Source organism: Lactuca sativa, chromosome 6, assembly GCF_002870075.4.
Source record: "Lactuca sativa cultivar Salinas chromosome 6, Lsat_Salinas_v11, whole genome shotgun sequence".
NCBI lineage: Eukaryota > Viridiplantae > Streptophyta > Magnoliopsida > Asterales > Asteraceae > Lactuca > Lactuca sativa.
This window is the reverse complement of record NC_056628.2, coordinates 69,807,674-69,832,545: the sequence shown is the minus strand read 5'-3', so window position 1 is coordinate 69,832,545 and position 24,872 is coordinate 69,807,674. Positions and strand designations below refer to the sequence as shown.

At 37.3% G+C, this 24,872-nt stretch overlaps 1 protein-coding gene and 1 long non-coding RNA gene across 2 annotated transcripts; both read left to right on the top strand.

Annotated features, from left to right (window-relative positions):
* Positions 1 to 6,429: 6,429 nt before the first annotated feature.
* LOC111877481 (zinc finger A20 and AN1 domain-containing stress-associated protein 5) lies at positions 6,430 to 7,354 on the top strand. The gene has a single exon (XM_023873997.3). It carries the CDS (start codon positions 6,566 to 6,568, stop codon positions 7,028 to 7,030), a length of 465 nt encoding a protein of 154 aa, XP_023729765.1. The 5' UTR covers positions 6,430 to 6,565; the 3' UTR covers positions 7,031 to 7,354.
* Positions 7,355 to 21,452: 14,098 nt separating this feature from the next.
* LOC111877482 (uncharacterized) lies at positions 21,453 to 24,007 on the top strand. Its single transcript, XR_006184274.2, has 2 exons — positions 21,453 to 23,532; positions 23,650 to 24,007. It is a non-coding gene; the product is annotated as an uncharacterized LOC111877482 (long non-coding RNA).
* Positions 24,008 to 24,872: the final 865 nt, after the last annotated feature.

Sequence of the window (24,872 nt, the reverse complement as noted above, 5' to 3'; positions counted from 1 at the left end):
AAGTCAACAGCCAGCTTCCTAGGGAAAACAACACCCAAAATTCCTAGTGTGTCAATATGTAACTTCATCTCCAAGACGTGAGCACATACAGACTTTCCATCTTCGTGTTTACTAGCCAATAGGGCTTAAGTGACCTTGAAATTTTCAAGTCGACGATCATGTGCGTCAGGGAGAATTATTTGAGGAGGTGGAGGAAATGAAGCATGATTTCTAGTTCCTCGATCGAAACGTGGAACATCGTCTTCATGAGGAAAGCTTTTTCCAAAAAGATAAGGAAGACCGTAGTTGTCAAAATTAGACATCTACAAGGGGAGAAATTCAAGTAAGTTGGTTTAATTCCTTAATATAACACCCAAATGAAATATCAAGGCTAGGACCCGACACGATAATTTACAATTCGGAAGAGAGATGTTGTAATCCAATTGCAAACTATTTGTCGGTATGTAAATGACAATTTACCAATTCTACCACGAAACCGAAATTTTTTAAACAAATTAGGATTTAAATGAAACTACTAGATCTTTTGATATTCATTGAATTTTTCAATGGCATGTTTAATCTCGATTATGCCCTTCAAGTTTGTCACTGGGATACCAAGGATCACAAACAAGGTATGAATAACCATGCAAATTAACTTGGTACTCTCGATGTCATTAATCACCTAATCAATGTGTCGGTTAACCATACATGCTCCATTGATCAATAATAATTTACAAGCTGCCCATTTCCATCCTTCATTAGTTCCATATTAGTGTGTCGGTTAACCACACATGCTCCACTAACGACCAATAAGGTTCAATGTGCAATTTCATGGGTTAGCATCAAATTCATATTTTTACTAAAGTAACTAAGATTGGGAATTTATAAAACATTTAGTTACTTTATATTCTATTATACTTTTAATGAAGATTTAAATGTCCTATCAAACCCGTTCGGCTAACGACACTCCTCCGGTCAAGGGTGCAGTGGGTAAGAATGTATACCCAATTGCGGTCATTTTTGCAGGTCGCTTCCTTAAACACCCCTTATTAACGGTAAGACTGACTTTTAACTTATACATATATAATATATTAGAATTTTAATTTTATGTACTATAAGGGTGTATTTTAAACATTTAAAATATTTGGTGGTTTAATCTATTAATAAATTAGACTTTTAATTTATTTAAATTTAAACCATATGATTATGGATTTATTAATTTTCTCTATTAATTAAACACTTAATTAATTTAATAAAATCCATAAATGTGTAATTTGAACTATTTAAAAACATCAAGGCTCTAAACTTAAGATTTCAAAATTAAGGTCATTTAATTAAATTTTAAGTTACAAAACCAGGAGGTGTAATTTTTTGAACCTTTTCAAATTACTAGGCATTATGGAATTTTAATGTTTCATAAATGAGACTTTTCAAGTTCCAAAACTTGAGGGCAGGTTTTGAAACTCTTCAAAAACCTTTTTGAATTCCATAAGTTAGAGTTTAAAGTTCCATAAATGAGACTTATCAAATTCCAAAACTTGAGGGCAAGTTTTGAAACCTTTCAAAACTCTCTTGGATCAATTTGATAGCAATTAAACTAATCATACAATTAACTATATCGCAAATTGACCCGATCTAATTTCACATAACAAGATGATGCAAATCAAATTCTACAAATAATTAACATTTCACAAAATCAAATGATTATCTTAAAATTTGACAATCATCATTCAATTTGGATGAGGATAATCATTACCTTATCAGAAAAATCAAATTTTATCAATCAAAAGAGTTTGTGATAATGATCGTAATCCAAAACTGGCCAAAAAACTTGAAAATTTTCAAACAGGGGATCCTACTCGTCGAGTTCATGGCATGGACTTGAAGTGTTCATCACATATGATCCAGCTCGTCGATTTCCCTTATGGGACTCGACGAGTCCAGTAGTCAGTGACCAAAAATGTCATTTTTCCAGCTTTAAAAATCAAACAATTGCATCAATATAACAGAAAACAACCAGACACTGATACCACTGATGAGTTTTGAGCACTATAGCATCCTTATGGTGCACATACAACCCTGATGTTTTGGATCTAAGTTTTCTCAAGTTACACATGCAATAAAATTATCCAAAGCATGAAACCTACAACTAGCATACAACTTTGATATTTGAAACATAAAAACTAGTTAGATGATTACCTCTTTGTTGTAGCTTGTAGAACTTATCCTTTCAAGAGCTTAGCACCTCAAGTGTAATGCCTCAAATGTTTCACAAAACACCACCAAAAAATGGATGACAATAAGAGAGAGCTTAGAGCACCAAAAATCGGGTATATAGTCTTATAATACTCTTGCTTTCGATTTTAGGGGCATAGAGGTTACATATATAGTGTAGAATTGCAAGAGTCATTTGTAAACCCTAATTCTCACACTTAGGCTTATAATCTAACAATTGATTTGAACTAACACTTCATGGACTATCTCATAAGCTTAGTCCATCACAAATCAATCATGGATCATTAGCCCAAACCATATGTATCGCTGATTTAAATATTCAGTCTCCGTTAATTTAATCAGTCTCTTTTGACCACTAAATTAATTCCAAATTAACTCTTGATCAATACTAATTAAATAATATGATTTATCAATTAATATATTATACTTATAATATATTAATAAATCACAAATAACATCTTTCTCAAATAACCATCCTATCAAATTGTTATGGTGAATGCAACCCAAAATGGATCATGTTACCATCGGGTCAAGTACATACTCATTATAGTTATGAGCTTAGACACCTAATCCAATAATATATATATATATATATATATATATATATATATATATATATATATATATATATATATATATATATGATAAGGATTGGACGAACATAGACTTTCCACGTAACTAAAGACTTCTTGATGTTAAGGGATTGTGTTTGTGGATATACCTAGCTTGTATGTTAATCTATGATTGATAGTTCTTTAGTAAAAACTAGTCCATAACTATCTTTGTGAAGGTTATCCATCAAGAGTGTGTTTATAATAAGAGTTTGTTCTTTAATATCTCTTGAATTTTTTGAGACTAATTCTTATAACTACAGTTTTAGTTTCAAAGTATTTCTACTTTTCATTATTTGCTTAATTGAATCGTTAAGTTTGGGACGAACAAAACCTTATTGTCAACTCCTTTTCGAACTACTTGAAGTGGTAGGAACCAATATCATTTTCATGTTTGAAGATAGGTACCAATTTCTTCTGAACTTTTTGAGGATGTGTCAAATTTAATACCCATTTCTCACCACCAAACACCAAATTTTAGAGGAATGGTTTAATTTGTTCTTGAAAAAATAAATTTCATTTATTTTAGTCTTATCTTCATAGTTTTTGGTGAAATGTTTGAATTACAAATTTGGTGATGATTCATCACCCACTCCTAACTCAAAAGAGGTATACTTACCATGTGCTTATATGCGAACCAAGATCCAAAGATACCTAATGGATTTGGTCTTTTTTTTTCTTAGCCAACTATACTTCAATGTTTAAGAGGAAACGTTGTAATTAAGTTGTAAATTTTCATGGATTTGATAAGATTTTCTCAGACCTTTTTGTAGATGTAAAGCTTAACTTCGGATCCTATCTTAAACCCTAAAATTAGGGTGAAAATAACTATCAATTGAAATGTTGATGGTGGTTGATCTCTTAATAAAATAATAAATTAAAACAATATTGTAACAAAAAAAAAATAAAGACAAAGATAAAAAGGTCATTTGAGAGAGTATTGAGATTGAACTTAAAAAAAAAATAAAAAAATAAACTTATTGTTTTATTAGTTTTAAAAAAAGCCAATAAATATAAAGAAAGTGTTTGACACTTTTAAAAATTAATTTTTTACCATCCTTAAAAATTCTTTTTTTTTATAAGTCATACTTTCATGAACTTTTAAAACAACTGATAAAAAATAAAGATAAAAAATAAAAAAAAACTAAATTACCCGCATTAAAACATAACCTTTGTATCTTAGTAATAGGTTTTCAAAACCTTTTTCAAACAAAAAAAAACTCTTGAAAAATGAAAAACTTATAATAATATTTTTTTTTAATTCAAAGCTTTTTTTACTTGTTAATTAACCAGCTCTAGCCAATAACTTTTTCATTTCTTGAATGGACCCATAAATTTTAACTAATTAAAAGTATAAAACATTTAAGTACTACTAATAAAAAGCAAAGATTTCTTATTTTGAGAGATATAATAAGCTTTTTCATTAAAAAAAATTATGTAAAAAACTTCCTTGTGGCAAATGCTCTGAAAACTTATTATTTTTATATAAAGTATTATATGCAAAAATATTAAATAGTTTTAAATATGTAAATATGTTTTTTTTTATCATTTTACATATATAAACCAATCCAAACAATTTAAATAAAAAGTATAAACTTATAACTTTTTGCCACTATATAAATTAATACAAACATTTTTTAAAAACTTATATTTTCTTAACCACAGAAACTAATAATATTTTTAATCATATAAGCTAATAACCATTTTGTTAAAATATATATTAACTTAAATAGATCCCTTACATGTATTTAACAAGACTTTCTTAAGAAGTTAGAGTGAAAAAAAAATTGTGTATTTTTTTAAAAGGAAAAATGATTTAAAATGACAACCAATAATATCTTTTTTTAGAGCCTTAAACTTTTAATTATATAAAGAAATCAAATTTTTTATTTTGATTTTAAAATACCAATAATTACGATTTTTATCAATTAAAATAACAACAAACACCATCATTGCCCTTACCAAATCTAACTAAAAACCTCTTATAATCATTTTTCAAAAACCATAACCGATAACCATTATCAATGACATATTATTTTATGACTTTACCATTTTTATGGGTAAAAACATTTGTATTTTAATTTGTGGTTTGAAAAAAAAAATGACTATAATAAGCTATTAGGGTGAGTATGGTGCGGTTTGGTGCGATTTTAGGGTCAAACCGAACCGCAACCCGCAATGTGCAGTTTTTGCATTTTAGAAACCGTTGGGTGCGGTTTTTCAATGGTTCAGTTTTGCGGCTTTTAAATATGGTTCGGTTTGTATCGGTTTGGTGTCGGATTTAAACCGAGTCAAACATATAGTTCGGTTTTTTATGATCGCCGGTGCGTTTTTTATTCATCATATTCTTATAAAGATTTATAATTGCATGCCCTGGTTTAGAAACCACACTTTTATGTTTTTAACGTTGATTACTTGATCATTTCATTTCCAACTCATAATCCCACTAGATTATTTCATCTGCAACTCATAATCCCACTTGATTATTCCATTTACAACCCGTAATCCCAAACTCATTCAATTTGCACCTGTAAGCATGCAAGTTGTATCCTACGTACTCTTTACATATAAGCACTAAGTTACAAACAGAAAGAAAGAAACTCACAAAGTATAACTATTATTATGATAAAGTAAAAATAAATAACTAAGGTATATTCCAACCAAACATGTTTTTAACAGCAACAAAAAGAACAAATATAAATTCACTTCTCTAAGTAATATATATTTATGTAATCATAACGAACCACCAAATGTAATGTATAATTGTATATAATAAAAATTTATGATTTATTTTATTGTTTATATAGTAGAATTTATTTGTTTTTTAAATAATATGTATAATTGTATATAATATAAATTACCGACTTATTTTATTGTTTTATACACTTGTGGTGCGGTTCGATTTTGGTGAACCGGTTTCGAGATAAAAAACGCACCGCACAAATAAATTCGGTTTTTGTGAAAATAAAATCCACAGCATCGGTTTCGGTTTTTCGGATGCGGTTTATTGCGGTTTGATCGGATTTTCTTTTACCAGTTCGGTTTTTGTTCACCCCTATAAGCTATTAATTAGTCGTGACAAAGGCAATAATTTACTGTTATTCTAATCCATAAAAATCATAATCACTGGTATTTAAAAAAAAATTAAAAAATTAGTTTGATTATCGTATACAAATAAAAATTTAAAGACCTTAAAATATCAAATTCAAGTTTATGATTACCATAAAAATATAACCTATCAATATTTTAAAAATTAGACCAAGTATACGAATGTGAACAAACTACATGGATTATTTATGTAATTTAGTTAATAAAAAACGATGTATGGTATCATCCGACCTATAATTTACTCTATTTTATATTTTGATTATATCCACGTGTATGGTTCACATGACCAGCTCAGCTGGGCGCTATATCGTTTTCCCATAGTCGTCGATGTAACACGTCAGTGCTGATGAAATACCCCTCATTTCCTACTCGGAAAAGCACAACTCACATGGGCTTTTTCGTCATTTCCTATTATCATCATAACCTCTGATACGCGTTCCAATGGAAGCGCTGGGCCCCATATTCCATCATCCCCATTATCGACCTCTGCTTCACAAATCACAACCTTTACGATAATCCCCCCATCTCTCATCCCCTCTCTCTCTAAATACACCCTTTTCTCTCTCTAAAACCCCCCCGATTCCTTCATCCGCCGGACCACCACCACCACCACCAACGTTTCTCTTTTTGCTATGGCTCAGAAAAGAGAGAAAGAGGAGACGGAGCTCAAGGTTCCTGAAACTTTAACCTTGTGTACGCCGTCGATCCCCACAGCTACGTCGAAGATAACCGGTTCCGATGAGCATAGATCGTCACCGGAAAGATCGGATCCGAAGACGGTTGTTGTCGTTGACTCTAGATCGAGCTCGGCTAGCTCGCCGAAAAGGCCGGATCTGCTTCAGAAACCGCGTTTGGAGACGGTGGAGTCATCGGAGGACGACGTCAACAGGCTTAAGAGGCGTGAAGTGAATCGATGTTCGGGTTGTCGGAGAAAAGTCGGATTGATGGGATTTAGGTGCCGATGCGGTGAGATGTTCTGTTCCGATCACCGGTATTCCGATCGACATGACTGTAGCTACGATTACAAGGCCGCCGGACGGGAGGCGATCGCTCGTGAAAATCCAGTGGTTAGAGCATCGAAAATCCTCAAGGTCTAACACCATAAAAAGATTCAAAACGACATCGCTCTATCAATCGATCAAAAACAATCAAACGTGTTTGCATCTCAGGGGGTTAGAAATATGGCGCCAAGCTAGAGGGAGGAGGAAGGTTGTTCCGGCGGCCGTTAGTGGTTGCTTACGTCACGTGTTTTCTGATTAGGTTTGGTTTATTTTCCGGTTATCGCAGTTGATGTATCGGGAAATTGGAGGTGTTCACCGGTGGGGATGAAGGGTAATATGTGAAAATTTGATAAAAGGTTGAGGGTATTGTTGTCAATTTGATTTATTATGGTAGTGAAACTTTTTTTTTGTTCTTTTTTAGTCTGCTTTCATTAAATTTTTATATTCATTATTTCGCTTTCATTTCCAGGCTGGCAAATACAAGAAAATGGAAAAGGAAATAAAATATTGCAAAAAGAAAAGTAAATAAAGACAGCGAATAATATCGCAATATTCGATGGGGAAATTTTCGACAAAGTTTTCTAACACGTAGTGCAAGTTGTTTGGCATGTGATCGTCACATGTTCCATTTCACAAATTTTGGTGTTAAATTTTATATACAACATAGCGCAATTTTTTAATAAATATATTTAGCACTAATATCTAGAATATTTTATAAAGAATAAAGAGTTTCCACAAATGCATACGTATATAAAAGCTGTTTTTATGAGATTAAAAAAACTAATATCAATAAATTATTTTTAATTTAAAAAAGAACTAGTATTTAAGTCATTCTTTGCATTGGAGCCAAAAACTTTTTTGAATTAATAAAAACCAAAAGTAAAAGAATACAAATAGAGTTTTAAAATATAATAAGGGATTAAAATTGTAACTTATAGAATACTAATAATTTAATTTTAAAATTATGAAAAATATAAATATAAATAAAAAAATCATGATCAAATGAGAAGATGATTAATTGGTATGTTATGGTATATGTTGTAAAAGTTATAATGTGATATGGATTTTACTATTTTTAGACCAGAAATAATAAAAGGAAACAAATAGAGATTTTCTCGAAGAAGCCATATATATATATATATATATATATATATATATATATATATATATATATATATATATATATATATATATATATATATATATATATATATATATATATATATATATATATATATATATATATATATATATATATATATATATATGAAAATTTTGGAGGTCTAAAAATGAAATAGAAGATCGGGTAGGCGAACCGCCTTCGTCTGTTTTTTTCGGGAGCTTGGGTAGTCGAGATTTTTTCGTCTATATAAAGCAAGTCTTAAAACCTTTGACTTTTCATCTGAAGTTTAGATTTTTTTTGTCCCATTTTTCATTCCTCCACTTATCAACAAGTGTTTGAACTAACATAGGCGAACCGCCTTCGTCTGTTTTTCGGGAGTTTGGGTAGTTGAGATTTTTACGTCTATATGAAACGAGTATTTCCACTTATCCACAAGTGTTTGAACTAACATAGGCGAACCACCTTCGTCTGTTTTTCAAGAGCTTGGGTAGTTGAGATTTTTACGTCTATATAAAACGAGTCTTAAAACCTCTAACGATTCAAAATTATAGCTATATGAAGTTTGGGTTTTTTTGTCCCCTTTTTCATTCCTCCACTTATCCACAAGTGTTTGAACTAACATAAATGTTACAGTCTTTCTCTCTAGAGAAAATGAGAAATATATATATATATATATATATATATATATATATATATATATATATATATATATAGTAAGAGAAAGAGAGAGAGAGAGTGCGCAACGTTAACTAACAATTGACATACAATAATTAAGAGTAGATTACTAAAATTTCCTTGATAAGTAACATAATTAAGTTAACACCTCATAATCCTGGTTGAGTATGGTAAAAGACCTAACTTAGACATTGCATATTGATGTTTCGTGCAATGTAGAGATTTAGTGAAAGCATCAGCGATTTGATCATGTACGAACACATGAGAAAGGGATATTAAGTCACTTTAAAGTGTTTCACAAACAAAGCGACAATTTAAATCAATATGGTTGGTGCATTCATGGAAAATAGTTTTGTTGGCTATGTAAATAGAAGCTGAATTGACATAGATAAATGGAATAAGAGTAACGGATTACACATGTAGCTCATGTAGAAGATGACTAAGCCAAGCAAGCTCGAAACATACATAACGCATGTAGGGATACACGACTTCTACTAAAGATATAGAAATAGTAGCTTGCTCCCTTGACTTCTATGAAATTTGACTATTTAACACCCGAATTTTAATACAAAGTACACCCTAATTTTTCATTTTTAAATCATAAATCATAATAGATTCGATATACATTTATATTAACAAATCGATACAAGAGTTATCAAAAGGCTCTTACAGTAATCTCGTGTAAGGATCCAAGTTGGACGCTACCAACATCACACCTTCCTACCGAATCTAGTAAAAGGCAGGGCCGACTTTACTTTGAATGAAACTAAGAAAGGGCTTAGGGCCCCAATTCTAGGGGGGCACTTAACCCAAATTTCTATTAGGGGATTGTGCATGCCACAAATTGAATCAGCAAAACCCAAGCGAGCTCAACCTGTGATTGTTCTTCTTCTTGTTCTCTGTCCTCTGATTTCATTCTTTATTCTCGTTCCCTAAAACGATTAACCATGCTGTACTTCGGAAGAGCAGGTCCACCAGATATCAGAGATACATATAACCTATTCACTCCTCGTCCTCAACATCACCTTTCGTAAGTTTATAATTTAATCATTCAATTTATAAAACCCCCGATTTGTCTAACGGCTTTTGTCTTTCCAGGTACAACTGTAGATGATTTGTTCCCCTTTTTTGATAAGTATGGAAAGGTTGTTGATGTTTTCATCCCTAGAGATCACAGGTATAGTTTCCCCCAATTAGATTTAGTGGTTAATGTGCAATAATAGGATTTATCATTTTTGTGGAATCATGCATTTGTAGTTTTCTTCTATAATGTTTTTCATATACCAAAGTGATTGAAACGTTTCTACTTTTGGAAGATATATGGCTAAATGCAAGAATTGGAAACCGAATTTTTTTTATTTGTTTGTTATTCTTTAATTTTTTTTCTATTATAACATAGAGTTTCGTTGTGCTTAAAGAAAATCTTACTTATATCATTACACTTCCAATTTTCTGCTTTGAAACTCTATCTAGTTATTGCAAGGAAAGTTACTTAAAATCTTTGTAAATATTGATAACAATGTTATATTATGTATAATTTTTAAAGAACAATGCTTCAACTAGAAGAAATGAGCATATGGTGCTATAATAAACAGATCAGTGAAATGTAGTCACGCTCTCTTGCATTTAACCCAATTATATTATTAACTTTCCCATAATTTGTTTTGATTATGTTATAAATTGAAAATCTTTATTCCAATTATTATTGTCTAAGCATATTTGGCTTTACTAATTATGTTATTCCGGTGTTGATTATAGGATTGGGGATTCTTGGAGCTTTGTCTTTGTTCGATGTAAGTATGCAGATGAAGCCCATAAGGCAGTGGACAAGCTTAATGGTAACAACTGAATTTCCATTTCTTTTAAATAATCCATTTCATGAATTAAAAAAAAACAATCTTTCCTTTTTACGTCTTTGCCATTGCTTCAGGAAGAGTTGCTGATGATAGAGAGATAATGATTTAATTTGCCAAGTATGGACTTGATGTTGAATGTAAGTCACAATCACTTTTGTTGCTAAAAATATACTCACAAAAAAACATATACATAATAAAAAGATTGACTCTGCCATTTATAAATTTTTTAGTTTATTATTGTTGGTCCCAAGTCCAGATAAATGAGGAGGTTTATAACATTAACTATAGTAAAGACCAATGTACCCAAATATTTTGGTTCGCTTAGAGCCCCCAAACTGCTTGAGTCGCCTATGGTAAAAGGGGAGTTCATTTCTAATCTATTTATTTTATACTTTAAAGTTTATGTACAATGAGGGCATTGTATTATTGGAATTATGTCATTTTGCTCAACAGATTGATCAACGTATGGTTGAGTGTCGGTTTCAACTGTTGTTCCTTTTTCGTTTGACTCTTGAATTTCTTTAAGATTAGTTGGGATCCCACTAGCTTCTTTGTTATGGGTTTTGAAAACAAAAGACGATCAAATTTATAAAACAATTTTAAGAACAACGGAAGACTAAAAATAACTAGTTTATTTTTATGATCATTTTAACAAAATGTAACGTCCCAAAATTCAAGACTAAAAATTTCATTTAATAAAACATTACGTTAAGCAAATTCATCGTTTTCAAACATAAACAAAGTATTAGTTTCCAAAATACATATTCGTTATCAGAGTAAACATTCCCAGACTGTCTAAGCTATGGTGTGTGCCATGCGATCATCCCGAGCTCCATCATCCGCTACCGGAAGTACCTGAAACCAAAACTGAAAACCGTAAGCACGAAGCTTAGTGAGTTCCCCACCCTACCACATACCATGCATAACCACATACTGGGCCGCGCCCGCTATCCTGGGCCTCGCCCCCTACCTCGGGCCTCGCCCGCTACAACGGCCCCGCCGCTCCAGGCCCCGCCTGGCTTCGAGCCCCACTCGGATACAGATCTGTTTCACGTAGGCCTCGCCTATCATAGGGCCTCGCCCACTAACATATAATAGCACATAAACATCTCACATAAGCTAAACACATACTAACGGATCTTGTCCTAAGGCCTCGCCTATCTCTGGGCCCCGCCCCTGACCTACTACTGATGAGTCACGGAACCCCGTCCATGCTCCTACTGGTAGTGAGATACGGGCCCAACCCACACTCACTCCTTTCCTGACTTGGGCCTCGCCCCTGCTCTGCTGTTACTGAGATGTGGAACACCATCCACACTCTGCTATTGGTGAGATACGGGACCTCGCCCACACTCACCTCCTTACCAGACACATACAAGTATCACACAGACAACAAGTATAAACTATCACATAAACCATTCATTGGGCACCCGCCCTCTATCATTGGACCTCGTCCCGAATATCATACTAGCATATTGGGCCTAACCCCTGGGTCTTCTACTCATAACTACATGGGCCGACATTGTGGCCGTAGACCCATTCATACAAAGGGAAACTCACCTGATACTGCTGAACTGCTGCTGCTAATTCCTTTGACCGCTACCTGACCACTGACTCCGGACTGCTGTTCCACTAGCTCCCCGAGCTACCAATATCAACATAACACTTAGTCTAATTGACCTTCAAAGGTCAACTAAGTCAACTCTTGTCAAAGTCAAAGTCCTGGTCAAAGTCAACCTTCCAGGTCAACCCTACTCGCCGAGTCCACTTACTGACTCGCCGAGTTCTTATGCTCAAAGTCCTTCCAATCGCGCCCTGACTCGCCGAGTCAGCCCCTGACTCGCCGAGTCTACAGATTCCCGAATCCTGTCCTGACCAACTCACTGAGTCCTTGCTCGACTCACTGACTCGAGTCTTAACTCGAAGGGTTTGGGGACTACGCGACCTGACTCGCCGAGTCTAAGAACAGACTCGCCGAGCACTCGGCAATCTTCATCCAACTCATCGAGTTGTTCATCCAACTCGCCGAGTTCATGCCTATCTTCATCCGACTCGACGAGCTGTTCATCCCACTCGTCGAGTTCCTCCTCATCTTCAAGCTACTCGCCGAGTCCAGTCGAAGGACTCGCCGAGTCCATTCAGATCTACATACATGCAGAGGACTTTCGAGTCATGCATGGACTCCAAACAGTAGATCTACCCTTCCCAAGCCTATCCCCCACGTAAAGTTGCAAACTTTACGTGTAGAGAGGGAGATCTAGGAAAAAGCAACATAAACTAGGGTTTAAGGCCAAGGGGCTTCAAAATCGACTCAAGGGCTGATACTTTATGCTTCCCCAGCTCATAACACACTTGGATCTGAAGTAGCAACTCCAGATCCGGCTCCTAACTCAACATAATATCATTATGGCTAAAGAGCCCCAACAATCACACATAAATCTAGATGGAAAAAGGGTCCAGGAACTAGTTTATACCTCCAAAAGCTCAGAAATGTCTTCCCAATCCCGGATCTACAGCCCTCTTCTTGCACTCTCAAGATTCTTCTTCTTCCTCCAAGCTAAATGCACTCTTGAAGGCAATAAATGGTTCAAATAGAGGATATGGCGGCTAGGGTTTGATATTCAGGGCTTAAGAGGCAGTAAGGAGCCCTAGGAAGAAGATTAAGACGTTTATATAGGCTCCAAGTCCCGAATTTAGGGTTTTCCACGCACAGACCAGACTCGTCAAGTCCACTTGGCCGACTCGTCGAGTCGGTCACTTACTCCTCGACTCGGATCCCGCTCGGACTCGCCGAGTCCTTCCTTGGACTCGCCGAGTCGACCCCTAAACTTAGGGTTTTCTTTCCTTTCTTGGCCTTCAAAACTTTGAGTGTTACAACTCTCCCCCACTTAAATTAAACTTCGTCCTCGAAGTTTACCATGGTCCACCGCCTGCGATCCGCCTCCAATACCCACCAATTATCCCAACACCAGCCGCCTACCTGCACTGGTCTTCCACCTGGTCATTCTGACTAACATAAACCTCGCGGTTAACCCTCGGGTCAAACCTAACCCTGAACAACTTAGAAACAGAACTTACTCAACCGACAATCCTTCTGGTACTCACCGAGTACTGCACTGAACCTATAGGGGTTCTCCACTTCCTTCCTTGTGCGATTTCCTTGGCTCCCCAAGGCAATGCTCCATAACCAACTATTCCTTCTATCACTGTGAAGGCCCTATCCTTCACCAACTCCATCACCCCCGCTTACCAGTACGGGTCATTATCGCCAGTATCCACTGGGCATTTCTTTCTACTATGGTTTGGTGCAGAGCACCCCACGATCAACTAACTGAATTCCACCATGCACTGCACGCTCGCATTGCCACTGCCTGACAATTCTGTTGTTCCTTTTCTGACTTCCGGATGAACTGAGACCTCCCTGGTCCCTACCAACCTATCAATGACTGGATTACCGGCTCCTACCGGTAGCTAGTCCCAACACCACCACTAGTCGCTCCCAACGACTTCCAAAGAACTTCGACCACCTATAACTACTCAATCTACTCTGCCATTCAGGCACTACAAACCTGGGATTCTCGATCCCCTAACTTGACACTAAGGTCCCTACCAGGTCCCACCTGTGCTGCTAAAACTCACGGGCCTCGCCCATAGGTCCCACCCGCATCTATCCTTCTATTCCCACTAGTCTAATCACTCTCGCTCGGGCCTCGCCCACGGGTCTCACCCAACCATACTACTGAGCAACCCTGCTCCCAGGTCTCATCTACACTGCTAATCTCATACGGGCCTCGCCCACGGGTCTCACCCAACTATATCCTGGAGCGGCCTCTCCCAAGGTCTCACCCCTCTAGGGCTATACAGACAAACTCCATATCATTCTCGTCCACTACCCATTCCTAATCCCGATCTGATCACTAGGAGATAAGGGCCTCGCCCCAACTCTGCTAACAAAACTACTAAGGAATGTTACGGCTTACCCGTAGTCTTACATCACCATCCCTTGCTGACTGCTAGAACGAAGGCACCCATGTGCCATTAGCTCTCAAGATCCTCACTCCGACTCCCTCGAGTCCTACGGGCGATCCACAACCTGAATTCTCAACCATAACTAACCATTACCATCACACGCACTAGCTGATGGGGAGTTTCTCAAACTCCCAACCCTGAAATCCTTAATCCATGAAACGCTGAACTACTTCTCTTCCTTCTCGGAGGTCACGTACTCATTCTGGGTCTGCGTGCTCCTCTCTGGGCACACCCAGAGGATTCTCACCACTTCGATCCTGCTTACCCCTTGTTGCTCAATACTCAAAAGAAATCCCGATCTTTGCTACCATTCCATAACCCATCTACTGAGGATCCCAAGCCCGCCATAGCTAGGGATTTAGCCAATCTATCACAATCGATGTGCCACTCCGAACTTAGCGAGACGTACCAAATCTCTCCCAAGCATGCTATAGTTACTGAATCCTTCGAAACCTTCTTCATTAGAGCACATCCCCTAACTACCATACAAATATCCAAGGTATGCAGATGGCATATAACTCGATCACAATCAACCACTCAAAATAAAATACTTTTACCGATAATGATGCAGAAACATAACAATAAAATCATGCACAAATAAAAGAACTGAAAATGGGAAAATTGCATACCTGCAACGTCCGGCGTTGCTCGCGTCTCCAAGGTCGTCATCTGAAAAGCCCTGCTCCCTGCCGCAGGTACTTCTACCCGGCCCTGACGGCCATCCGTGATCCTCAAAGTTGCACGGGCGGGTGCCACCACCCGTCCTGCTGAAAACAAACTGGGACACTGGGCCTTCTTGTGGCCCCGCTGGTTGCAGTGAAAACATATCAAGTCTGATCCCTGCGCGGCGGTAACAGTACAATCCCTGCTGAAATGACCAGTCCGACCGCACTTGAAACAGCCAGACTCACCACCGCTACCACTCCTGCACGCGCCCCCGTGCGCCCTGCCACACTTTCCGCACCGACTGTGGTCCTGATGATCCCTCGATCCCGAATCCGATCCCTTGGACCTTTTGCCCGAACCCGCAGCTACCTGAACCTCATCTGGCTTCCTCTTCCGGATTTGCTCCAAATCAATTTCCCTTTCTCTAGCCCGAGAAATCATATCTTTCAGCGTCTTATAGCTGGATCTGTTCACGAACTCCCTGATGTCATCCCTCAACATCTCATGGTACCGAGCCTTCTTCATCTCTTCATCCGCGACATACTGCGGTACAAGAAGAGCCTTCTCCCTGAACTTGGCGGTGATCTCCACCACAGTCTCAGTAGTCTGCATCAAATCCTGAAACTCTCGTGCCAGCTGTTGTTCCTTAATAATCGGCAAAAACTCCGCCCTGAACCTGGCCGAGAAATCGCTCCAAGTCATCGCGTCCAACGCGGAATCATCCCCCAAAGCATGACCAATCTCCTCCCACCAATCTCTCGCTCTGTCCTTCAGAAGACAGGAGGCGAGCCTAACCTTGTCCCCCTCGGGAAACTTGCTCGTACGAAAAGCATTGGCAACATCAGCCAACCATCTGCTGCTAGCAATGGGGTCCCTAGCCCCATGATAATCTGGTGCCCCGCAAGCCCTGAACTCTCGAAATGTCAAGGTACGCGCTCCCAACAACGCCATCATCTCGGTACGGAAGGCTCCCAGCCTCTCATCCAAGATCTCCAGTATACCCTCCTTGACCGTGCCAAAGATCACAGGAGTCTGAGCTAGGATACTGCGCGTAACCTCAGTTGATATCAACTCTATCATCCGCTCCTCGAGCTGCTCGGCCCCTGAACCCGAGCCTGATCCCTCTCCGGCGCCTGATCCGCCTGTTGGTCTCTCTCGCAACGTCACCATGCTGAAACATATAACACAACCACTATCAGAAAACTCATCACTGCTGCGAGACCAAACACACCCCCTACTAGGTCCCCGGTCTTGTCTTGGCCCTTCCCGAATCAAGTACGGATCCTCTGCTTTCAGTAGTACGGGCCCATACTACCTTCCACATCTATCCGTACTTTCCTCAGGAATTGCTTTGACTCCACCAGGTCCCTTATCCACTACTACTGCTCCCAGCACTATCTCATCCTAGGCTTACCCTAGGGAAACCTCTGACTCAACTCAACCAGTCCTCAGCTGCTGAAGGTCTCCTTGTGATGCCAATTAGCCATCACCTGGATATCATCACATGTGACGAGGCTCAGATAATCCTTCAAGTAAAGGACTCGTCCCTATAACGGTTGGACTCAAACGAGAGCTGCGCAATAGGGCTAAATCCAGCACTCTGAGATTATTCAACCCTGATCACATGTGACGTGGCGTATCCACTTAATGGCTAACTCCCATCACTCAAAATCCCACAATGCACAAAGCAAGCAGCATTCGGACAAGGGAAAATCTAACCATAACATACTCAAGCAATCATATCCACATAGCAAGAATCTGAACTAGCATGCAACACAAACTCATAAACTCAGGCATAACCTAAACAGGCTATCCTACTACTGCCTAATCAGCACTATCATGCAGCTCAAACACATATAATAGGCACATAAGGCATCATTCCTAGATCCTTAGTCCTAATCTAACATACTGTTCTATCAACTGATAATCATAACATAAACTTGTATGGGTATTTTGGGGTACTTACTTGAGCTCAGTTGATTGCATGCACCACACCCTTTTTCTCTTTTCAAAGTTCTTTTCTTTCTGAATTATTTTTGCCTTTCTAAAACTGTTTTCTTTCCCAAAATTCTCTTTTTACAAAACTGTCTTTTCATTTTGAAAACTTCTATACCAATCCCTTAGTTTGAGTTCAGACACGCTCGAGAGCATGTCCGAATCCCTCAAACCAAGGCTCTGATACCAACTTGTAACGTCCCAAAATTCAACACTAAAAATTTCATTTAATAAAACATTACGTTAAGCAAATTCATCGTTTTCAAACATAAACAAAGTATTAGTTTCCAAAATACATATTCGTTATCAGAGTAAACATTCCCAGGCTGTCTAAGCTATGGTGTGTGCCATGCGATCATCCCGAGCTCCATCATCCGCTACCGGAAGTACCTGAAACCAAAACTGAAAACCGTAAGCACGAAGCTTAGTGAGTTCCCCACCCTACCACATACCATGCATAACCACATACTGCACATATTGGGCCACGCCCGCTATCCTGGGCCTCGCCCCCTACCTCGGGCCTCTCCCGCTACAACGGCCCCGCCGCTCCAGGCCCCGCCTGGCTTCGAGCCCCGCTCGGATATAGATCTGTTTCACGTAGGCCTCGCCTATCATAGGGCCTCGCCCACTAACATATAATAGCACATAAACATCTCACATAAGCTAAACACATACTAACGGATCTTGTCCTAAGGCCTCGCCTATCTCTGGGCCCCGCCCCTGACCTACTACTGATGAGTCACGGAACCCCGTCCATGCTCCTACTGGTAGTGAGATACGGGCCCAACCCACACTCACTCCTTTCCTGACTTGGGTCTCGCCCCTGCTCTGCTGCTACTGAGATGTGGAACACCATCCACACTCTGCTATTGGTGAGATACGGGACCTCGCCCACACTCACCTCCCTACCAGACACATACAAGTATCACACAGACAACAAGTATAAACTATCACATAAACCATTCATTGGGCACCCGCCCTCTATCATTGGACCTCGTCCCGAATATCATACTAGCATATTGGGCCTAACCCCTGAGTCTTCTACTCATAACTACATGGGCCGGCATTGTGGCCGTAGACCCATTCATACAAAGGGAAACTCACCTGATACTGCTGAACTGCTGCTGCTAATTCCTTTGACCGCTACCTGACCACTGACTCCGGACTGCTGCTCCACTAGCTCCCCGAGCTACCAATATCAACATAACACTTAGTCTAACTAACCTTCAAAGGTTAACTAAGTCAACTCTTGTCAAAGTCAAAGTCCTGGTCAAAGTCAACCTTCCAGGTCAACCCTACTCGCCGAGTCCACTTACTGACTCGCCGAGTTCTTATGCTCAAAGTCCTTCCAATCGCGACTTGACTCGCCGAGTCAGCCCCTGACTCGTCGAGTCTACAGATTCCTGAATCCTGTCCTGACCAACTCACTGAGTCCTTGCTCGACTCGCTGACTCGAGTCTTAACTCGAAGGGTTTGGGGACTACGCGACCTGACTCACCGAGTCTAAGAACAGACTCGCCGAGCACACGACAATCTTCATCCAACTCGCCGAGTTGTTCATCCAACTCGCCGAGTTCATGCCTATCTTCGTCCGACTCGACGAGCTGTTCATCCCACTCGTCGAGTTCCTCCTCATCTTCAAGCTACTCGCCGAGTCCACTCGAAGGACTCGCCGAGTCCATTCAGATCTACATACATGCAAAGGACTTTCGAGTCATGCATGGACTCCAAACTGTAGATCTACCCTTCCCAAGCCTATCCCCCACGTAAAGTTGCAAACTTTACGTGTAGAGAGGGAGATCTAGGAAAAAGCACCATAAACTAGGGTTTAAGGCCAAGGGGCTTCAAAATCGACTCAAGGGCTGATACTTTATGCTTCCCCAGCTCATAACACACTTGGATCTGAAGTAGCAACTCCAGATCCGGCTCCTAACTCAACATAATATCATTATGGCTAAAGAGCCCCAACAACCACACATAAATCTAGATGCAAAAAGGGTCCAGGAACTAGTTTATACCTCCAAAAGCTCAGAAATGTCTTCCCAATCCCGGATCTACAGCCCCCTTCTTGCACTCTCAAGATTCTTCTTCTTCCTCCAAGCTAAATGCACTCTTGAAGGCAATAAATGGTTCAAATAGAGGATATGGCAGCTAGGGTTTGATATTCAGGGCTTAAGAGGCAGTAAGGAGCCCTAGGAAGAAGATTAAGACGTTTATATAGGCTCCAAGTCTCGAATTTAGGGTTTTCCACGCACAAACCAGACTCGCCGAGTCCACTTGGCCGACTCGCCGAGTTTGTCACTTACTCCTCGACTCGGATCCCGCTCGGACTCGCCGAGTCCCTCCTTGGACTCGCCGAGTCGACCCCTAAACTTAGGGTTTTCTTTCCTTTCTTGGCCTTCAAAACTTTGGGTGTTACACAAAACTAGAAAGAGGATCCCAATACATGAACTAACTGTTGGATTAGTGTCTAAGTCCATAACTATTTTGGTATGTACTTGACCCGATGGTGCATGGTCCTTTTGGGTTGCCTTCACCAAAGCAACTTGATAGGATGGATTATGGAGAGAGAAGATTAATTATGATTTATTAATATATTATGAGAATAATATATTAAAGGATAAATCATATTGTTTAATTAATATTAGTCAAGAATTAATAAGAATTAAGTTTGTGGCTAAAAGACATTAATTAAACTTAAGGGACTAAAACTGTCAATTATGTGATAGTTGAATATGGAGCTAATGGACTCCATATTAAAGGAGTGGACGAATTCTATGGGGAAACCCATTAGAAATCGTCCTACGCCTTTAAGGAAGGAGTCAATGGGTTGCTTAGGGCCTAAGCATCCAAATTAGGGTTTCCTTGTTTGATAACCCTAATAGTTTCACTATATAAAGATCCCTAGAGCACCAAAAACGGGTGGAAGTAACTCCTTAGGGTTTCGACGCATTTTGGGCAGCCTCCTTCTCTTCTCTTATTCATCCTCTTGCTCTTGGTGTTTGTGAACCATTAGAGGAGTGACATTTGTGACTCTAAGCTTTCTAAAGTCAATACAAGAAGGATTTGAGATTGTTATTGCTACATAACAATCAAGGTATGATCTAAACCCTAATTTATATGTTATATTGATTATCATATGCTAGATCTAGGGTTTATAGTCTTGGATAACTTGCATGTACAATAGAGAAACCTAGATCCAAGCATTAGGGTTTGTATGAGCACATAGGATGTTCTTATGGCTAAAACCCATCAGAAAGTTAATAACAATCATGGGATCTTTAAGAGATAACATTTGTATCCACCAGCAAGAGTAAGACACTTGGAATGATAGTTCTCATCTTGTATAAAATACTTCTTAAGCCTTTAAGTGTTTAACACAATTAAGCACTAAAAGAAAAACATTTATTATCACCAAAACTTGCAAATAATCTTCAAAAGAAAGCCAAGAAGAAGAGCTTAAAGAAGCTATAGTTTTGGTGAAGAAAGAAAAGAGAAAAAGAGTAAAAGACTAGCCAAAAATGAAAGACCCATGCATTCTTTTATACTCCATGAAAGTTAAAAGTTTCCCCATTTAATAATCTAAAGTATTCTCTGCACTTTATAGGCATGAGGAACAAAGGTGGAAAATTGACAAACAACCTCCATGCTTGAATAAGATATTTAGCCATGTCCTTTTAAGAATAGGACAAAAAGTTAGGCCAGTTTCTCTAACCAAAAAAGCTAACTAACTAGTAAGTCCTTAGTTTACCAAAGTGTCCAACACTTTGACATGACTTAATAAATCATAATATATGATATAATAACTAGTTTTTCTCTCTTTAATTGTTATTTTCACAAAAAAAAAAATAACTATTCCATGATTAAATACAATAGTTAATTATTTATTAATAATCATATTAATAATAAATATTCAAAATATGTCAACTTGATAAATGTGTGCCCTAATAAGATCATATGTTATTAGCAATACCATTAAATAATGATTCTTTAGCATATAGATCCAACAATCTTCCACTTACACACAATTCATTAGAGATTGACATAGACAGTAGTTGGGTTCTAGCAATAGGCTACTGATAGCTTGATTTTTTGTATATATTTTAGCAATTTTCTTTTACTTTTAGCATTTTTAATATTCTTTTTGCATTAAATCGTTAGATTTATTGTTTTGAATATTTTTACTCATTTAAGCAATTTTTGTGCAGATTTGTACGAGCAAGGTGGTATTTTGGAGCATTGTTAAAGCCACATTGAATGCCTTGCAGCCACGATTGAAATCTCATAGCAAAATCCGGGAGCGAAAAGAAAAACAAAGCGATATAAATTAATTTTTCGGATTTTGACAGCTTTGCGCGGCTCTCTTCAAGCGATAAGACGGAGGGGCAAACAATGTCCGATTGAGCTGAAAATTTACAGGAGTCTTCATAACTCGTTGATCTTCAATCTCACAAAAAATGAGCTGATTCAGACATGTTTTGGTTGGGTTTTTGGTCTGACGAACAACAGTACAGAAGGCTGTCCAGCAACCCATTTAAATAGCCCAATTAATTTATATGGCAGCCCATTTTGAGATTTAATCCAGCAGCCCATGTTTCATTTAGTTGAGCCCACTATGGCTTATTGTGTAACTTGGAAACGCAGCAAATCAAGGGCACAAAAACAGTAGGGCATCTTCATTTTTTTGCCGGCAGAAGAAAAGAAGTGGGCGACGCCTCTTCTTGGGGTTTTTCTCCCTGATTCTTCTTTCTTTATTTTTGGAAATTAAACACTATTATCATTGATATCTTTATCATTGATTTTATTGTCTTGTGATTCATTTATCTTTGTAATTAGATTAGGTTAATTTTTGTATTAATACTTGGATTATGGATGAAGTTTTTGAAGCAACAAGAAGTGACGATTTCAAGAAGCTTTGTCATCTTCGTTTCGTAATCGGTATTGGTATAATTTCTATCCTTTTTATTGTTATTATTATTATGTGTTAGTTTTTATTTTCGATATTGGGTGAATCTATGGAACAATTAATTGATTAGGAATAGTTTTATGTGGTTTTGATGGCATGCTATGAAATATTTTCTAGTGAAACATCTATTGATGTTCATATGTCTTTAATCATGAGTTTAGATATGTGAATGTTTAATTAGTTGGTTAATTTCTTGATTACGTAATAGATCTTCAAATTAACAAGCAACAAATGGTTTTTGTGATTGTTTTTCTTTCACACAATCATGAAAATATTTTCTCCACCATGGTAGTGAAAGCATTTTGACTCCTCTTGGATTTGGTGACTTTTAAATCTTAATGCTAGTTAATTTTCATTAATTACATGCTTTATGGAAATTATGACTTTAACTAAGAAAATGTGTTATGAGCTTCTCTAACCATTGTATTAACTAAGAAAAGTCTAGGTGATCTCAAGCTTCTTAGATTGCTATAGCCAAATTAGTATCCATTAAACTCATTGCACCACAAAATTATGATGATTAGTCAACTAATTGAACTTGTGATTTATCCCGATATTGGAACGTTTTATATTATAGATTTTGTATTTTTCCATTTTTGTTATTTTTATAAAATAGTTTTTTATCGCATTTAACATTTGAAAACCCCCATATCATTTTATATTTTTTTTTATTTCGTAGAAACTAAATGCATAGATTTGATTCGAACCAATCCATGTGGATTCGATCCCTTTTACCGCTATTACAATTCATTTTTGTATGTCGTCGTATTGAGGTTTTTTTTTATTTGGTGGTCTCGACGCCCACCAGCTACTGCCCCTAACAACATACGAAGGGCAACATTTCATCAACAACCAATTTCAGGAGATCAAAGCTACAATTGTTACTAAGGTGTGGTATCAGTTATTCCTTTGCCTCAGACACCAAGTTGAACATGAAATATGGATCGCGGTCAATGTCATGTGGTGTTCAACTTTTTAGTAAGGTCTTAGATGTCCATCTTGACTACATACTCCTATCAAGTAGTTCATGTTATACCCAACGATGACCCTTATAACTGTCTTCATTATGATTGTAGCATAATGAAGGTAGTAGCTCAGATTTATATGAGGCTCTGTTCTAAAGTTCATGGCCCTTCAAAAATTCAAATCTCCTAAATAAACAGACTGACAGGATCGGTCTTGGAGAGACGTGTCGAGCCGCATCTTAACTTGTTGAGAAAATTTCACGCTTAGAAATCTCCAATCACCAGAATCTTGGATTGAAGATTTCTGGGGGCAATTGTTGTAGGTATAAATTTTGACTTATTATATCTTGAACTTGAACTAACATCCCGTGCAAGCCCAAGATCTTGAATTTATTCAGTATCTTAGCATGCCACTATATTTTCTATGAGAACTTGTGTAGGGAATCAAGGCTTAACGGAAAAGAAATAGACCAAGTCAATAACACATGGTCAATACTTGAAGAACGTTGAAGACCTTCAATAAATTCGGGTCAATAAAGGATCAAAGAGAATCCCAATATTCTCGAAATTTTAGTTATTATCATTATGTATAAAAAGACTAGTTGATCATATTCACACAAACACATTCACTTCTTCCTCTCTGATTCTTTCGAATCTTGAGCACAATCACATTTTTCTAAGATCGGCTAACACATGTAATTATTATTATTTATTTAACATAAGTTAAAAGGCATGTGATTTTATCACCGCCTGAGGTTTTATGCTGACGATCTTAAAGGATTAAGGGATTTCCCCGTACATCACTATGTTCTTGCTTTCATTTCCTTTATCTATAATTGATTAAATGATTACAACACTGTTTGCATACTTATTTGATTGTTTATTTGTTTTCATGTCAACTTATCAAGATATTATGTGGTATCTTGATACCTTTTTGAGTATTCTGTTACCAATTTACGTAAAATCATTTATTAATAATTTTAACGCTATTTTATCCCAAATATTCCAAATGCATTTTCTTTTACCATAAAACGAATTAACTTTATCAATCAGTTTTCTTAATATTATTGTCTTTTTCCTAGAGCTTGGGCATAACCAAGATCTCTGACGTATTTGAAGAATCTTAAGCACCCTAGCTTTTAACATCTCATTTTTAATATCATACAACACTTACTAATTTGGTTATGAAATTATTTTATTAATTTTTGACCAAAATAGTAAATACATGTAATGTGTATTTGATGCTAATAAGGTATGATAATTTATTATCAAATTTTGAGTAAAATTTTAAATTTTTAGTTATATATATATACATACACGCGCGTTAATAGTGGAACCAACGTGTGACCTTTGAAGTGCGACGAGTAACCCTCAATTAACCCTTGAAGGATGTTTTACATCTAACCACATGACGTGCATTAACTTAGATCGGATTGGAAGAATACATTATATGAGCTTCATCGAAAGTCATTGGTTCTACGATATATAATATTCATGTATTTTAATTTGTGTAAAAAGTAATAAAATAATATAGTAAAAAGTAAAAAAATTGAGAAGTGAAAAAAGAAGTTAAATAGTTTATATTTTTGAAATCATGAAAACTATTAAATAATAAGGCTTTTGCTAAAATATTATATAAGTTTGCAATTTTGAGTAATTAGGA